General features: G+C 42.7%; 1 protein-coding gene across 5 annotated transcripts in view; it reads right to left on the bottom strand.

Annotated features, from left to right (window-relative positions):
* The window catches only part of Taf1 (TATA-box binding protein associated factor 1), a 123,021-nt gene that overhangs the window by 39,266 nt on the left and 66,236 nt on the right, over nt 1-17,519 (bottom strand). For all 5 annotated transcript variants that reach the window (XM_070040318.1, XM_070040315.1, XM_070040316.1 and 2 more), the window contains 4 exons: nt 16,974-17,066; nt 16,805-16,889; nt 4,806-4,873; nt 2,821-2,937 (listed from right to left, as the gene is read on the bottom strand). In XM_070040318.1, coding sequence (XP_069896419.1) covers nt 2,821-2,937; nt 4,806-4,873; nt 16,805-16,889; nt 16,974-17,066 — 363 coding nt within the window. The remainder of the gene's footprint in view (nt 1-2,820; nt 2,938-4,805; nt 4,874-16,804; nt 16,890-16,973; nt 17,067-17,519) is intronic.

Genomic DNA, 17,519 nt, shown 5'->3' with positions numbered 1-17,519 from the left:
GGAGGATCGCAAGTTTGTGCCTAACTTGGGCAACAAAGTAAGATCATCTTAAATTGAACAATGGTGGGAAGTGGCACTGTGGCTCAAGTGATAAGAGTGCTAGCCTTGAGCTGAAGAGCGCAGGGACAGCGCCTAGCCCAGAGTTCAAGACCCATCACTGACAAAAAACAAAAAGAAAATGAACAACAGTGACAAAAAAAGCTACATTAAGTATTACTTTATATTTTTAGGAGTAAATAGACAAGAAAGACTGAGAAGAGGGGTTTTAGAAAAATAGAGGCAAAACAGAATCCAAAACATTACAGAGCAGACAAACCAATATAGAACAGAAAGGAAAATGAAGAACTTTCTGCAAAATATTAGGACAGTAAGGAAAGTAAGAACCATGGGAAACTGCAGGGTGAAAAGTTTTGGTAAAGTATTGAGCTGAATGCATGATGTAAGTGGAAATACTCAAGTGAACATACATTATTGAAAACACCATTTAGAAATGGAAAATAACGGGGCTGGGAAGGTGGCTCAGTGGTAGAATGCTTGCCTTGCATGCATGAGGCCCTGAGTTCGATTCCTCAGCACCACATAAGCAGAAAAATCTGGAAGTGGTGCTGTGGCTCAAGTGGTAGAACACTAGCCTTGAGCTGAAGAGCTGAGGGACAGCGCCCAGGCCCAGAGTTCAGACCCCACAACTGACAACAACAACAAAAAGAAATGGAAAATAACATGATTACATGCCTGCATTCCTTCCTTCCTTCCTTCTACCAGTACTGGGGCTTGAACCTGGCTTTTTCACTCAAGGCTGGTACTTTACCACTTGAGCCACACCTTGTCACTTGCAGCTTTTGACTAGTTGATTGGAGTTAAGACTCTCACAGCCTTTTTTTTTTTAAATTGTAAAGATACTATACAGAGGGTTGCAGTTACATGAGTGAGGTAATGAGAACACTTCCTCTTGAACATTGTTACCCCCTCTCTCACAGCCTTTCCTGCCTGGATGGCTTCAAACCGAACCGAGAGTCTCAGGTCTCAGCCTCCTGAATAGCTAGGTTACCAGGCATAAGCCACCAATGCCTGGGTACTGTCGTGTTTCTATGCAACCAAAATTGCATTAAAATAGGTGAAACTTAAGTGAGCACTTTATAAAATGTGGGTTTTAGACAATGATGAGTAATGACTGTTACTCCTGTGCATCTTCCTAAAGCTTAATAGGTGATTACTGGGGATCAAACTCTTTTAAAACAGACATATGTGAGTGAAGGAAATGATGGGAATGATGGAAAAATGAAGCAGTACTATCCATCTCCTACTCTTCAAATGAAACCTGAGTGTAGCAAATAACAGCTACTGCTCAGGAAGAATAGTTGACAGGTTTTCCTCAGCCATGTGAGGTAGCACAGCAGGGGTATAGGAAAGAAAGGAAGATGACTTTCAGGCCCAAGGCTTTCACTCACCAAAGCACTAGGCTTCGACCTGAGTAAACCATGTGCCATTCAGTTGGTCAAGTCTTCTGGAGAATGATGGCTCATACCCAAGCTTTAACTTACCAGAAAGTACCTTGTGGAAGCTGTGGGCCTATTAGCAAAGAGGGCCTTCCTGGACAACATCATTCACCCAAGCCCCCTTGTCCCAATCTGCCCACACACTCCAAGAGCCTTTCCTTGTTCTGGACCTTGAAGAAGTATCTGAGGGCTCTTTATACCTGGCCCCTCAGTAACCTAGGTTTTGGGATGAAAGAGAAAGGAAAAGATAGACAGAGAAAAGTATAGGAATGTGACATAGAGACAGCAATAATCTAACAGAGATCACATACATTATATTGTGAGTTCAATGAAACCTGAATAGAATGGGAAAAAAATTCCTAGGGGAAAAGGGTGAATCTTGCATTGAAAAATATTTGGTTAAATTTAAGAGAGACTCTTGGGACTTTATAGACAACTTTCAAACAGAGAAGGAAATATTATTAACTGAATGTCTATTGTGTGCCAGGGAAATCAACTTGTTGAAGGTTTATAACCATCTTGAAAAACAGATTTTAAAGAAAAGGAAATCAAGTTAGAGGTTAACTTCCCAAGATCACCAAACTAGACAAGAGCTAAGACTCAAACCCAGGCCTGTTTTACACCAAATCTCATGTACTTTTCACTCCACCACAGGTGTCTACAATTGAGAAGCCAAGCACCTATTATACTGTGTTTTAAGTTCTATTTAACAAATATGCCAATATTCTAAGAGTATAAAATACACGAAATACTATACTCTCAGTCTAACCAGAGTCAAGCCAGAAAGACTAAAATTTTCTTATCTATCCTGCTCTCTAGTCTTTTGACATGTTCATTTAAGAACATTATAAATATTACCCAGGAAAATAGGTGGCATGGGAACTACACTAACGTATCTCTCAGGGAAAGAATAATAAGGCATCATAAAGCACAGGACCAATGGAGCTCATGTCTGTAACTAAACAGCCTATACTTCAGGGGATGTTTTAGAACTCCAAATTTTATGGACATGAGAACTAGAGATCTAGAGTATACCTTTGTCTATACTAGCCAGGATTCGTTATTCCCCTAAATACTGTCTAGACAACTAAGACCCCCACCCCATTCATTCATCCCATGGCTACCACTTTTGGATTCAGCAAGGCCACCAAGACCCATGTACCTCACTCACCTTGGCCTTTGAGAAGACAAGAAAGCACACGAAAGGCATATGAAGAGGAAGGACAGAGAAGAACGGAATCTCAGTAAATAGCTGTTAACAGGCTCCCAAATTCCCAAACCAATAAGAAAATTCTAAGAGGAAGCTTGTAGTCCTTAGACTCACCTGAGGTGTGTAGGGCCCTGGCGTCATTGGGTCCAGACTTTCTAAGTCTGCTTCCTCCAAAGCAGCTTCTTTAGCTGTACAAATATCCTTTTCAAGTTGAGTCAGATGTTCATCATACTGGAGAATAAGGAAAAAAATTACTTGCATTTCTATGTTCACTGCTGCACTATTCACAATAACCAAGTTATGCAAATAGCCCAGATGCCTTATAATGGATGAGTAAATCAAAACAATGTAGTCCATATACATAATGGAGCATTATTTATCCATTAAAAAGAATAATAATATGTCATTTGCAGGGAAATGGATGGACCTAAAACAAATCGTATCAAGTAAGGTAAGTCAAGCTCAGAGAGACAAATTGGTATGCAGTTTCTCTTATGTTGAAGCTAGATCTAAAGTACAACTGGACACATTAACTTATACAGGACTCTACAGGCATTCACACACAAACAGACTAAAGGAAGATACTCTTAGGAGAGGAACCCAAAGGCATAACTCCTCTGAACATTTTTTTCTTTTTTTTTGGGGGGGGGGTTCCGGTCGTGGAGCCCAAACTCTGGGCCTGGGCGCTGTCCCTCAGCTCTTCAGCTCAAGGCTAGCACTCTACCACTTGAGACACAGCGCCATTTCCGGCTTTTTTCTTATGTGGTGCTAAGGAATCGAACCCAGGGCCTCGAGCATGCAAGGCAAGTGTTCTACCACTGAGCCACTTTCCCAGCCCCTTCTCTGAACATTTAAAAGACTATTTATAGTGGGGCGCCGGTGGCTCATTCCTGTAATCCTAGCTACTCAGGAGGCTGAGATCTGAGGATCACGGTTCAAAGCCAGCCCAGGCAGAAAAACCTTTGAGACTCTAATCTCCAATAAACAACTAGAAAACTGGAAGTGGTGCTGTGGCTCAAGCAGTAGAGTGCTCAGTTTGAGCTGAAGAGCTGAGGGACAGCACCCAGGCCCAGAGTTCAAGCCCCATGACCAACAACAACAAAAAAAGACTGTAAGCTGGACACTGGTGGGTTACGTCTTTAATCCTAGTTACTCAGAAAGTTGAGATCTGAGGATCACAGTTCAAAGCCAGCCTGGGCAGGAAAGTCTGAGACTCTTTTTTTTTTTTTTTGGTCAGTTGTGGGGCTTGAACTCTGGGCTTGGGCGCTGTCCCTCAGCTCTTCAGCTCAAGGCAAGCGCTCTACCGCTTGAGCCACAGTGCCACTTCTAGTCTGAGACTCTTTATTTTTTTTTTGGTTCAGTCATGGGGCCCGAACTTGGGACCTGGGTGCTGTCCCTCAGCCCTTCAGCTCAAGGCTAGCGCTCTACCACTTGAGCCACAGCACCACTTCCGGCTTTTTTTGGGGGGGTCCGGTCCTGGGGCCTGAACTCTGGGCCTGAGCGCTGTCCCTCAGCTCTTCAGCTCAAGGCTAGCACTCTACCACTTGAGCCACAGCGCCACTTGCAGCTTTTTTCTTTTTGCTTATGTGGTGCTGAGGAATCAAACCCAGGGCCTCATGCATGCAAGGCAAGCACTCTACCACTGAGCTACCTTCCCAGTCCCACAGTCTGAGACTCTTATCTTCAATTAACCACCAGAAAACCAGAAGTGGTGTGCGTGGCTCAAAGTGGTAGAGAGCTAGCCTTGAACAAAAGAGATCAGGGAAAGCACCCAGGCTGAGTTCAAGCCCTACAATGGATAAAACAAAACCAAAAGATAAGGAGCCAGGTGCTGGTGGCTCATGCCTATAATCCTTAACTCCTTAGAAGGCTGAGATCTAAGGATCACAGTTCAAATCTAGCCTGGGAAAAAAGCTTAGGGACAGTGTCAAAGACCCAAGTTCAAACCCCAGTATCGCTGCCTGTACACACGCATGCACGCATGCAAACACACACACACACACACACGCGCGCGCGCGCGGACGGAAAGTCTCTCAGTGCAAGGAACAAGAAGAGTGCAAAGAGCTAGACCACAAGGGGACCTTTCTTTTACCACTTACCTCGGTTAATGTCTGGTAACATACATTCACAATCTCCTGAGCAGTCTTAGTATACTGACTCTCAGAACCTATAAGTGAAATAAGAAAATAACATTACTCACACAAACTTTAGTCCCAGAATTTTATATTCTGTCACCTAGTAGTATGTGCCATTACCCTAGACTCAGAAAAATGTTTCATGTTGAGCACTGATGGCTCACAGCTGCAATCCTAGCTACTCAGGAGGCTGAGATCCAAGGATTCTGGTTCAAAGCTAGCCCAGGCAGGAAAGTTTGTGAGACTTTTACATTCAATTGATACCCCCAAAATACATATGTGGAGGAGTTCCTAAAGTGTAAGCTAATCTTAAGGACCCCCCCCCAAAAAAAAAGAAGAAAGGAAAAAGAAAAAAAAAGCTAAGAGCCAGGTGCTGGTGGCTCAGGCCTATAATCCTAGCTACTCAGGAGGCTGAGAACTGAGAATTGAAGTTCAAAGCCTGGGCTTCAAACTGGGCAGGAAAGTCCACAAGATTCTTATCTCCAATTTATGCCCTTCAAACCAGAAAGTGGAGCTGTGGCTCAATGTGGTAGAGGACTAGCCATGAACATAAAGCTCAGGGATAGTGGCTAGGCTCTGAATTCAAGCCCTATAACTGACAAAATAAAAGTTAAGGAAGAACATGAGGGCCTGAGTTTAGGTCCCAGTACTGGTGTGTATACACACACACACACAAAATCGTGCCAGGTTTAAACATGAAGAAAAAAAATCACCCTAGATAATTAATTACTGAAAAAACTAGAATTACTAAATTCAACTATGCACAGTCTACAGATCATAAAGAGATCAGCTTTGGCTTTCTAATTCTTTGTTGTTGTTGTTGTTTTTGGCCAGTCCTGGGGCTTGAACTCAGAGCCTGGGCACTGTCCCTGAGTTCCTTTTACTCAAGGCTAGCACTCTACCACTTAAGCCACAGCACCACTTCTGGCTTTTTTTTTGGGTCCGGTCGTGGGGCCTGAACTCTGGGCTTGGGCGCTGTCCCTCAGCTCTTCAGCTCAAAGCTAGCGCTCTACCACTTGAGCCACAGCGCCACTTCAGGCTTTTTTCTTTTTGCTTATGTGGTGCTGAGGAATTGAACCCAGGGCCTCAGGCATGCAAGGCAAGCGCTCTACCACTGAGCCACCTTCCCAGCCCCACTTCTGGCTTTTTCTGTTCATGTGGTGCTGAGGAATAAATCCCAGAGTTTCATGCATGCTACGCAACCACTCTACCACTAAGCCACATTCCTAGCCCAGGATCACAGTTTGAAGTCAGCCTGGGCAGGGAAGTCTGTGAAACGCTTATCTCCAATAAACTACTCAGAAAAAGCTAGAAGTGGTGTTGTAGCTCCAGAGGTAGAGCACTAGATTTGAGTAAAGAAGCTCAGGGATAGTACCCAGGCCCTGAGTTCAAGCCCCAGGACCAGCAAAAAAAAAAAAATCTATATAGCTACATATTCTATATATGTATATGTAAATATTTCTTTAAATTTTTTTTATTTGGGTCCGGTCATAGGGCCTGAACTCTGGGCCTGGGCGCTGTCCCTCAGCTCTTCAGCTCAAGGCTAGCGCTCTACCACTTGAGCCACAGCACCACTTCCGGTTTTTTTCTTTTTGCTTATGTGGTACTGAGGAATCGAACCCAGGGCCTCAGGCATACAAGGCAAGCGCTCTACCACTGAGCCACCTTCCCAGACCTGTAAATATTTCTTTTTGTTTGTTTGTTTGTTTGTTTTTTGGGTCCGGTCATGGGGCCTCAACTCTGGGCCTGGGCGCTGTCTCTCAGCTCTTCAGTTCAAGGCTAGCGCTCTACCACTTGAGCCACAGCGCCACTTCCGGCTTTTTTTTTTTATGTGGTGCTGAGGAATCGAACCCAGGGCCTCAGGCATGCAAGGCAAGCGCTCTACCACTGAGCCACCTTCCCAGCCCTATATGTAAATATTTCAAGGACACTGAACTATTCATACACTGCTGATGCGAATATAAAATGGTATAGCCAGGAGTAACTCTAGAGAGAAACCCAGAGTTTAAACCCCACTAATGAAAAAATACTTAGAATGTAAAATGGTTATGCTAGGGAAGTGATGTCAGTTTTTTACTAAACACACCATTTCTAAGTATACCAGATTAATTAATACATATTCACACCAATCTTTATACATGAATATTCATAGCAGCTTTACTTAAAGCAAAATACTAGAAATTTCCATGTACTTTAATGAGTAAACAATTAAACAAATCCTGATATATTCATACAATAAATGAATTGTTCATTATTCAACAGTTCAGAAAGAATGAGCCATTGTACATGTAACAATGTGGATGAATCTCAAAGTTAAAAGGCCAACCTCAAACAGTCACATATTATTCCACTTATGTAACATCTTAAGTATCAAAACTAGAGATGGAAAACAGAAATAGGTGGAACAATGACAGTTCTGGCTGCATGTATGTGGACATTGCAAATACAAAGAACTTGGAGTTCTTTTGTAGTGATAGGAAACAGTTCCAAGAAATTGGAGGTATAGCTCAAGTGGTGCAGTGCCTGCTGAGCCAGTGGGAGGTCCTAAGGGCAAACCCCAGTAATGTCAAAACCAGTTTTAAATCTTGATTTTGGTGGTGGTTATTACATAGACCTATCTATATCTGACATAAATTTTCATAGACATCAGCTGAGTGCCAGTTGCTCATGCAATAATCCTAGCTATTCTAAAGGCTGAGATCCAACAGTTCAAAGCCAGCCCAAGCTAGAAAGTCCATGAGAATCTTTTCTCTAATTAACCAGCAAAAAGCTAGAAGTGGAACTGTGGTAAGTGGTAGAGCAGTAGCCTTCAGGGAAAAAGATAAGCGGCAATACCCAGGTGTTGAGCTGAAGCTCTAATTATCACCACAAACATTTTTTTCACAGATATATGTACACACACGCACAAGTATTTTTTTTTTGTTGGTTGTGGGAGTTAAACTCAGGTTCTAATCACTGTCCCTGAGTCTTTCTGTATTCAAGGCTAGTGCTCTACCACTTGAGCCACAGCACCACTTCCAGGTTTTGAGTTGTTAATTGGAGTTAAGAGTCTCTCATGGGGACTTTTTTGCCCAGGCTGGCTTTAAACCATGATCCTCATATCTCAGCTTCCTAAGTAGCTAGGATTACAGGCTTGAGCCACCAGCACCCAGCAACAAGTATTTTTAAAATGGTTAAAAAGGGAATAAAGTCTATAATCCATTTAACAGCAATGTTAAATTGCCTGGTTTTGATATTGAACTATGACTATATAAATTGTCATCATTGGGAGAAAGTGAGTAATAGACACACAGGACCAAGGAATGGCAGTTTGTACATTTCTTTTTGCAATTTCCTAATTAAAAAATCATCAAATAGGCCAGGCACTAGTGGTTCACATCTGTAATCCTAGCTACTCTGGAGGCTGAGATCTGGAACATCGTGGTTCAAAGCCAACTCTGGCAGTAAAGTCCAAGAGACTCAATCTCCAAAATAACTAGCAAAAAAAGCCAGGCTAGAGGCTTTCAAGTAGAATGCCAGCCAATAAGCAAGACAAAGCAAGCATGAGGCCCTGAGTTCAAACATCAGCACTGGCTAAATAAATAAACTGGGATATATTCATAAGCAAAGAACAAAATTCAGAATAATATGTATAAAAGTAGCAGTTTTCTTAAAACAAAAAAATAAATCATTTAATTACACATTAAAGTTTCACAGAAACTTTTCATAGAAAAGTTTCAAGGATATGTACCAAACTGTCATCTCTGGGAAACTACAGGAGAAAGGCAGAAAGGGGTGAACTTTTGTATTTCTAGACTGAACTTTTAATAACCTATAAAAAAAAATAAGTCTGTTGGACAGGAAAGTTATTTAGGCTAAGAGATAGATATTAAGAGTTTGCCAAGGGCTGGGAAGGTGGCTCAGTGGTAGAGCGCTTGCCTTGCATGCCTGAGGCCCTGGGTTCGATTCCTCAGCACCACATAAGCAAAAAGAAAAAAACTGGAAGTGGTGCTGTGGCTCAAGTGGTAGAGCGCTAGCCTTGAGCTGAAGAGCTGAGAGGCAGCGCCCAGGCCCAGAGTTCAGGCCCCATGACCGGAACCCCCCCCCCCAAAAAATGAGTTTGCCAAGCCGGGCGCCGGTGGCTCACGCCTGTAATCCTAGCTACTCAGGAGGCTGAGATCTGAGGACTGCGGTTCAAAGCCAGACAGGCAGGAAAGTCAGTGAGACTCTTATCTCCAATAAACCACTAGAAACCCGGAAGTGGCACTGTGGCTCAAGCAGTAGAGTGCTCACCTTGAGCTGAAGAGCACCACAACCGACCAAAAAAAAAAAAAAAAAAGAGCTTGCCAAATGACTTTATTTGCCCTGGGTTTGATTCCTCAGTACCACATAAACAGAAAAAGCCATTCTACCATTTGAGTCACAGTTCCATTTGTTTTTTGTGGGGCCTGAACTCTGGGCCTGGGCGCTATCCCTCAGCTCTTCAGCTCAAGGTGAGTGCTCTACCACTTGAGCCACAGTGCCACTTCTGGCTTTTTCTGCTTATACGGTGCTAAGGAATCGAACCCAGGGCCTCATGCATGCAAGGCAAGCACTCTACCATTGAGGTACCTTCCCAGCCCCTCATTTCTGATTTTTTGGTGGTTAATTGCAGACAAGAATCTCAGCCACTTTTCTGCCCATGCTGGATTCCACCTGCAATCCTCAGATGTCAACCTCTTGAGGAACTACTACTACAGGCATGAGTCACTGGTGCTCTGCTAGGGAGTCACATTTGTGTGTTTTTGTCATAGGCCTTGAACGCAGGGCCTGGATGCTGTCCTTAAGCTTTTTCACTCAAGGCTAGTGCTCACCATCTTCAGCCACAGCAACCACTTCCAGTATTCTAGTGGCTAATTATAGAGTCTCACAGATTTTCTTGCCTGGGCTGGCTTTGAACCACAATCCTCAGACCTCAGCCTCCTGAGTAGCTAGGATTATGGGTGTGACCACCAGTGCCAAGCAAAATGGAGAGTCACTTTTTAATGGATATAGTTTGTGTTTGGAAAAAGTTCTGGAAATGGATAGTGGTAAGAGTTTGTGAATGTAGTTAAGACTGATTTGGCTGGATGCTGGGGGTTCACGACTGCAATCGTAGCTACTCAGGAGGCTGAGATCTGAGTATCAGAGTTTGAAGCCAGCTGAAACAAGAAAGGCAGTGAGACTCTTAATTATAATTAGGCACCAAAAAAGCCAGAAGTGGAGTTATGGCTCAAGTGGCAGAGTGCTAACCTTTAGCAAAAAAAAAATCTAAGAGATACCACCCAGGCCAAGTTCAAGCCCCAGGACCGGCACAAAAAAATAAAGAAAAAGACTGACTTGTATACGCTTTAAGGTTAAAATGACATATTTTAAAATGATGTTTTTGTTTTGTCAGTTGTGGGGCTTGAACTCTGGCTTGAGTGCTGTCCCTGAGCATTTCAGCTCTTCAACTTCTTTTTTTTTTTTTTTTTTTTGGGTCCCGGTTGTGGCGCCTGAACTCTGGGCTGGGCGCTGTCCCTCTGCTCTTCAGCTCAAGGCTAGTGCTCTACCACTTGAGCCACAGTGCCACTTCCGGCTTTTTTCTTTTTGCTTATGTGGTGCTAAGGAATTGAACACAGGGCCTCATGCATGCAAGGCAAGCACTCTACCGCTGAGCTACCTTCCCAGCCCCTCTTCAACTTCTTTGATTTAAGGCCAGCACTCTACCATTTGAGCCACAGCACCTCTTCGGGTTTTCTGGTGGTTAATTGGAGATGAGTCTCACAGACTTTCCTGTCCAGGCTGGCTTTGAACTGGGATCCTCAGATCTCAGCCTCCTAAGTAGCTAGGATTATAGGCGTGAGCCACCGGCACCCAGTCTAAAATGATAAATAGTTTATAATAAAAACTAAAAAGAAATCTGGGGGCTGGGAATGTGGCTTATTGGTAGAGTGCTTACCTAGCATGCATGAAACCATGGGTTTGATTCCTCAGTACCACATAAACAGAAAAAGCCAGATGTGGCACTGTGGCTCAAGTGGTAGAGTGCTGGTCTTGAGCCAGCACAGTGCTTAGGCCCTGAATTCAAGCCCAGGACTGACAAAAAAAAGTAATCTGGCTATGATGTGAAAAGATGACATCAAAAGGCTAAAGCAGAAGTGGTGGAATTTTGATTCTCTTTAATGATGTGAGCTTTATGCTATGATTATAAATATATGTTAGTGGCTCACGGCTATAATCCTACCTGAACTCAAGAAGCTGAGATCTGACAATCACAGTTCAAAGCCAGTCTGGGCAAGAAAGTCTGTGAGATTCTTATCACCATTTAACCACCAGAAAACTGGAAGTGGTGCTGTGGTTCAAAGTGGTAGAGCAGGGGCTGGGAAGGTGGCTCAGTGGTAGAGTGCTTGCCTTGCACGCATGAGGCCCTGGGTTCGATTCCTCAGCACCACATAAGCAGAAAAAGCTGGAAGTGGTGCTGTGGCTCAAGTGGTATAGCACTAGCCTTGAGCTGAAGAGCTGAGGGACAGTGCCCAGGCCCAGAGTTCAGGCACCATGACTGGCAAAAAAAATAAATTAAAAAAAAAAAAGTGGTAGAGCACTAACCTTGAACAAAAAGAGCTCAAGGACAGTGCCCAGATCCCAAGTTCAAGCTTGATGACCAACAAATAAAAAAATAAATAAATAAATAAACACATGTTGACCCTAACCACTGTCAGAAAAAAAGAACTTCATTATTAGTAGTGGCTTCATAGCTCAGACTTGGAGAATGGTATTTGTAAATTCTTTAAACATTCTTTTAATATATTAACAATGCCGAATCATCTACTCATTCATTAAACTGACTCAAAGCTTTAGACTTAGCCCAGTTAAATAAAAAAACAGCCTATGTACAAGAGCAACAATACTTACAAATTAACACAAGAAATGTTCGATAGCAACAAAAACTAACATATAGAAGAATAAATTAAACAAGGTTGCCTACAACTATATGAGTAATGTGAGGTATGTGAAAAAAATGAGTGAAGAAACATTGTTTCCAGTTGGAAAATGCAGTATTATAAAGACATACGCTCCTTGCAAATTAATCCATAAATTAAATAAGCAATGTATGTATGTATGTATGCTTAAGGCTATGTTAGAATTTAGCAAAAACATTACTCACATTTAGAATCATTAGGTAAAGACAGACATTTAAAATTAGAAACCTTCAACAATAAAGTGATATCTATTGGTGGTTAACAGTACCAAGTCTTCATAGATAGCTCAGTGAAGCACAACAAAGAACCCTGAAATAAATTTGGCAAGGGGCTGGGAATGTGGTCTAGTGGTAGTGTGCTTGCCTACCATGCATGAGCCCTGGGTTCGATTCCTCAGTACCAAATAAACAGAAAAAGCCAGAAGTGGCGCTGTGGCTCAAGTGGTAGAGTACTAGCCTAGTAAAGCTCAGGGACAGTGCCCAGGCCCTGAGTTCAAGCCCCAGGACGGGCAAAATAAATAAATATAGTAAGTTGGCAAATGTTTCATTAATTTCATATTGTTGTTAGCAATATGTGACAACAACCAGCCTAACACTGAGTATCTCCATTAAAAATGGAGCTTATTCAGCAAGGAGAAGAAAATGTTACCTTTTTTTGATTAGTAATATAACGGTATTCATAATTTTTTACTTCTGTGATCCATACACCTGCCCTCTGCTTATTCCTTCTTTTATTTATTTTTTATTTTATTTATTTATTTTGGGTCCGGTCATGGTGCCTGAACTCTAGGCCTGGGCACTGTCCCTCAGCTCTTCAGCTCAAGGCTAGCACTCTACCACTTGAGCCACAGCGCACTTTCAGCTTTTCTGCGTATGTGGTGCTGAGGAATCGAACCCAGGGCCTCAGGCATGCAAGGCAAGCGCTCTATCACTGAGCCACCTTCCCAGCCCCTTATTCCTTCTTTTAAAAGAAAAAGTTTCTTGGGCTGGGAAGGTGGCTCAGTGGTAGAGCGCTTGCCTTGCATGCCTGAGGCCCTGGGTTCGATTCCTCAGCACCACATAAGCAAAAAGAAAAAAAGCCGGAAGTGGTGCTGTGGCTCAAGTGGTAGAGCGCTAGCCTTGAGCTGAAGAGCTGAGGGACAGTGCCCAGGCCCAGAGTTCAGACCCCACGACTGGACCAAAAAAAAAAAAAGAAAAAAAAAGAAAAAGTTTCTTGCGATAAAGTTTTGCTATGTATTCCAGTATAGCCTAGAACTTGATAGCTGAAGAAGATCTCAAACTGAGGATCCTCTTACCTTAGCCTCCCAAATTCTGTGTTCATAGGTTTAAATCACCATACCTGGCATGTTTGTTTTATTAGTGTCTTCTGCATTTTTTGGGTTGCTTTTATGAGAATGCCTCACAATTCTGCCCCAACCCAATCTCCACGACATCAAGCAGCCTTTCTTAAGCACTCTTGTTTATCATTTGCAATATATAGTCATTTTCAAAACATTCATGAACCCATCAGCAAAACTACTGCCAAAATTCTAGATTATTAGCTTAAGGTGTTTTTAGGAAATACTAAGAGAGGTAACTGAAGAAGCATTTCTACTCTCTAATTTCCAATGAGTAATAAGAGAAAGAGAATGTATTCCTTCAACCCAATCCTTTCTGGAACAAAAATGGAGTCTCAGATGGGCATTGGTGGCTTATACCTGTAATCTTAGCTACTCAGGAGGCTGAGACCTGAGGATCGCAGTTCAAAGCCAGTCCAAGCAGTAAAGTCCCTGAGACTCTTATCTCCAATTAAGCACCAAAAATGCCAGGAGTGGAGTTGTGATTCAACTGGTAGAGTACTAGCTGTGAGTAAAAAAGCCCAGGATCACTGCTCAGGCCCTAGTCCAAAATCCAGGACTCATTTCCTCCAGTTCCCTTGGTGAAAAATTCATATACTCTAGTTAAGTACAGTTCCTAAACTTGCCATGGTTTTCATTGCTTCACAGTTCTGAACACTCTGCTCTCCACCAAGAATATGCCATTTCCTCATTTTTCTGTCTGGTTGTCCCCTTCTTCACCTCTTCCCTCCAATCTTCTGCCTCTGCCAAGTTGTAGGGCAAACTTAGAGCCATACTACTTGGGCTGTTAAATTCTTAGTTGAAATCTCAGTATCCTAGGCAATTTTCTCAAATGCACTTAAATGTTCTTCTTTTGCTTAAGGAGTCATATGGCATTGTCCAGTGCTTAATTCCTTCTATGTTTTTCAACTTGGGATAAAGTAAAAATTCGTTTTTTTCTTTGGGCAGTATTGGGGTTTGAACTCAAGGCCTCTTGTTTGGTAGACAGGTACTATCCCATTTGAACCACCCAGGCCTTAAAAATTCAAGTATGACACATTAAGGCCCTCTTGGATTTGATTCTTACCTACCTCTCAACACATAACTGATTGCTATTCACCAACATATACACTTAAAATGCAACCACAGCCAGGTACCAGTGGCACATGCCTGTAATCCTAGCTACTTACGAAGCTAAGATCTGAGGATCATTGTTCAAAGCCAGCCTGGGCAGCAAAGTCTGAGACTCTGATCTCTAATTAACTACCAAAAAATGGCCAGAAGTGGAGCTATGGTTTAAGTGGTAGAATGCTATCCTTGAGCATACATGCTCAGGGACAGGCTCTGAGTTCAAGCACAAAAAATGCAACCCAAAAGACACCGTACAAAAGGAAAAGTATTCATTACCTGTCTCATGTAATTGTAATCCGTCTGTACATCACCTCTATAATAATAATAAAATCAAAACAAGCCAGGACCCAGTGGCTCACATCTATAATCCTAGCTACTCAGGAGGCTGAGATCTGAGGACTACAGTTCAAAGCCAGCTCAGACAGGAAACACCGTGAGACTCTTATTTCTTATTAAACACTGGAAAACTGGAAGTGAAGCTATGGCTTAAAAGAGTGCTACCCTTGAGTGAAAGAGCTCAGGGACAGAGTCTAGGCTGTGAGGTCAAACCCCACAACCAATAGAAAAATTAAAAACAATATGTTATGAAAAAAATGCAACCACAAAACTCTGTGTCTTTATATACTGCTGTTTTCTTTCATAGTTTCTGTCTACCAAAGATCATTGATCCTTTAGAAGTCAGCTTAAGAAAATTCTCTTGCAGGGGCTGGGAAGGTGGCTCAGTGGTAGAGCGCTTGCCTTGCATGCCTGAGGCCCTGGGTTTGATTCCTCAGCACCACATAAGAAAAAAGCCAGAAGTGGCACTGTGGCTCAAGTGGTAGAGCGCTAGCCTTGAGCTGAAGAGCTGGGGGACAGTGCCCAGGCCCAGAGTTCAGGCCCCACAACCGGACCAAAAAAAAAAAAAAAAAAAAGAAAGAAAATTCTCTTCCAGAAAGTTTCCTCAAATTTCATTCTGCTTTAGATATTCTGACACAAGTCACTCTGCATATTTCTTTCTTTTTTTTTTTTTTTGGTTGGTCATGAGGCTTGAACTCTGGGCCTGGGCGCTGTCCCTTGAGCTCTTCAGCTCAAGGTGAGTGCTCTACCACCTGAACCACAGCGCCACTTCCCGACTCTGCTTATTTCTAACAAAATATTTAAGCACTATAAATTTTCTTTTCTAATTTGATTTTTATCTTTAGCATCTATTCATCTAGCACATATAAGATCATCAATGTTTGCTTATCATGGGTTGTACAAAACCAAACTTCTAAATTTTTGGGCCAATTGTGGGGCTTGAACTTAGGGCCTGAGTATTGTCCCTGCGCCTATTTGCCCAAGTGGAGCCTCAGCTCCACTTCCAGGTTTGGGGTGGTTAAGTGGAATTAAAGAGTCTCACAGATTTTCCTGCCTGGGCTGACTTTGAACCACAATCCTCAGATCTCAGCCTCCTGAGTAGCTAGGATTACAGGCATGAGTTACCAGCTAAAACCCAACTTTCTAAAAAAATTTTGTCACTTGGAGGCTTGATTGCTGGGCCTGGGAGTTGTCCCTAAGCTCTGCAGCTCAAGGCTAGCACTCTACTACTTGAGCCACAGCACCACTTCCAGTTTTCTGGTGGTTAACTGGAGATCAGGGTTTCACCATTGTTCCTGCCCAGGCTGGCTTTGAACTGGGATCCTCAGATCTTAGCCTCCTGAGTAGCTAGGATTACAGGCGTGAGCCACCAGCACCCAGCCTATTTTTTATTTATGCCCATTGTTTTCCACTTTACAAAAATTTAAAAGCAAGACAAAACTACTTTTCATCATAAAAAGTTTAATGGTAACTGGGTGCTGATAGCTCACACCTCTAAGTCCTAGCTACCTGGGAAGCTGCAATCTGGAAGACTGAGGTTTGAAGCCAGCCTGGATAGAAAAGCCCAGATACACTCCCTATAATTCTTTGCATTCTGAAATACGTGGAAGGCTAAGATAGGAAGGATCATCATTCTAGGCCAGCAAGAGAGAAAAAGATACAGAATTCTATCTCCATATAGGGACACTGTAGTGTTGGAATAGGCCTGTGAGCTTAGGAAGCCTAATGTGGACAATTACAGCTTAGAAGCACACTTGAGTAGTGAGACCTTATCTCGCTAAGAACCATGAAGAAATAGGCTGCAGATGTGGCTCACGTGTACAGCATGATCCTAGCAGTTATGAAGCCCTGAGTTCATATTTATAGAACATACATTTATATACCTAATAAAAAAAGGCAGACCAAGGGCTGGGAAGGTGGCTCAGTGGTAGAGTGCTTGTCTTGCATGCCTGAGGCCCTGGGTTCGATTCCTCAGCACCACATAAGCAAAAAGAAAAAAGCTGGAAGTGGCGCTGTGGCTCAAGTGGTAGAGTGCTAGCCTTGAGCTGAAGAGCTGAGGGACAGCGCCCAGGACCAGAGTTCAGACCCCAGGACCGGACCCCCCCCCCCAAAAAAGGCAGACCAAGTCACTTGCACTTGACTGATTCAATTATCACTTCAAGGTGTTTTTATGAAATACCTTGCATAGATTGATGGAAAAAAGGAAAAACTGAAATACCTACCATTGTACTTAACACTGTTGGCCAGAATAAGGTTTACATCATCTAGAAAGCTCTCCCGACTCTGGTATTTGTGCTTGGAAATATTCTACGATAAACAGAATCAGGGACTCAAATTACATGTATAAAAATGCATCAATTACAAAAAGGCATTTTAGATTAAGCCACTTACCTTACGTATAGTCTCTAAATCCATTGGGTTGACGATTACTTTATAATAATCTGGAACAAACTTCTTATTAACTGGGTGATGAAATGGCCAAGACTGTTAAAAGAAAGCATGGGAATTAAATGGAAATCACTCCTTATTGCAGAGATTCTCAACTTTGCTGTCACAAATACTCTTAACAAAAATTATAGACCCTTTTCCCAAAAAAGCACATAAACACACAAATTTTTATTATATAGTTTAAGTTATGGATTCTTTTTTTGGGGGGGGGGGGTTAGTCATGGGGCTTGAACTCTGGGCCTGGGCACTGTCCCTCAGCTCTCGGTGAGTGCTCTACCATTTTAGCTGCAGTGCCACTTCCGGTTTTCTGAGTTTTTTTTTTTTTGGAGATTAGAGTCTCAGGAGTTTCCTACCCAGGCTGGCTTTGAGCCATGATGCTCAGATCTCAGTCTCCTGAATAGCTAGGATTACAGGCATGAGCCACTGATGCCCGGCCTTTTTAAAATTATTTTTCTGCCAATTCTGGGGCTTGAACTCAAGGCCTAAGTG

Source organism: Dipodomys merriami, unplaced genomic scaffold (genome assembly GCF_024711535.1).
Source record: "Dipodomys merriami isolate MVZ:Mamm:240054 unplaced genomic scaffold, mDipMer1.0.p SCAF_3, whole genome shotgun sequence".
NCBI classification, from domain to species: domain Eukaryota; kingdom Metazoa; phylum Chordata; class Mammalia; order Rodentia; family Heteromyidae; genus Dipodomys; species Dipodomys merriami.
The sequence above is the reverse complement of the archived record's forward strand: the minus strand, read 5'-3'. Positions and strand labels throughout refer to the sequence as shown.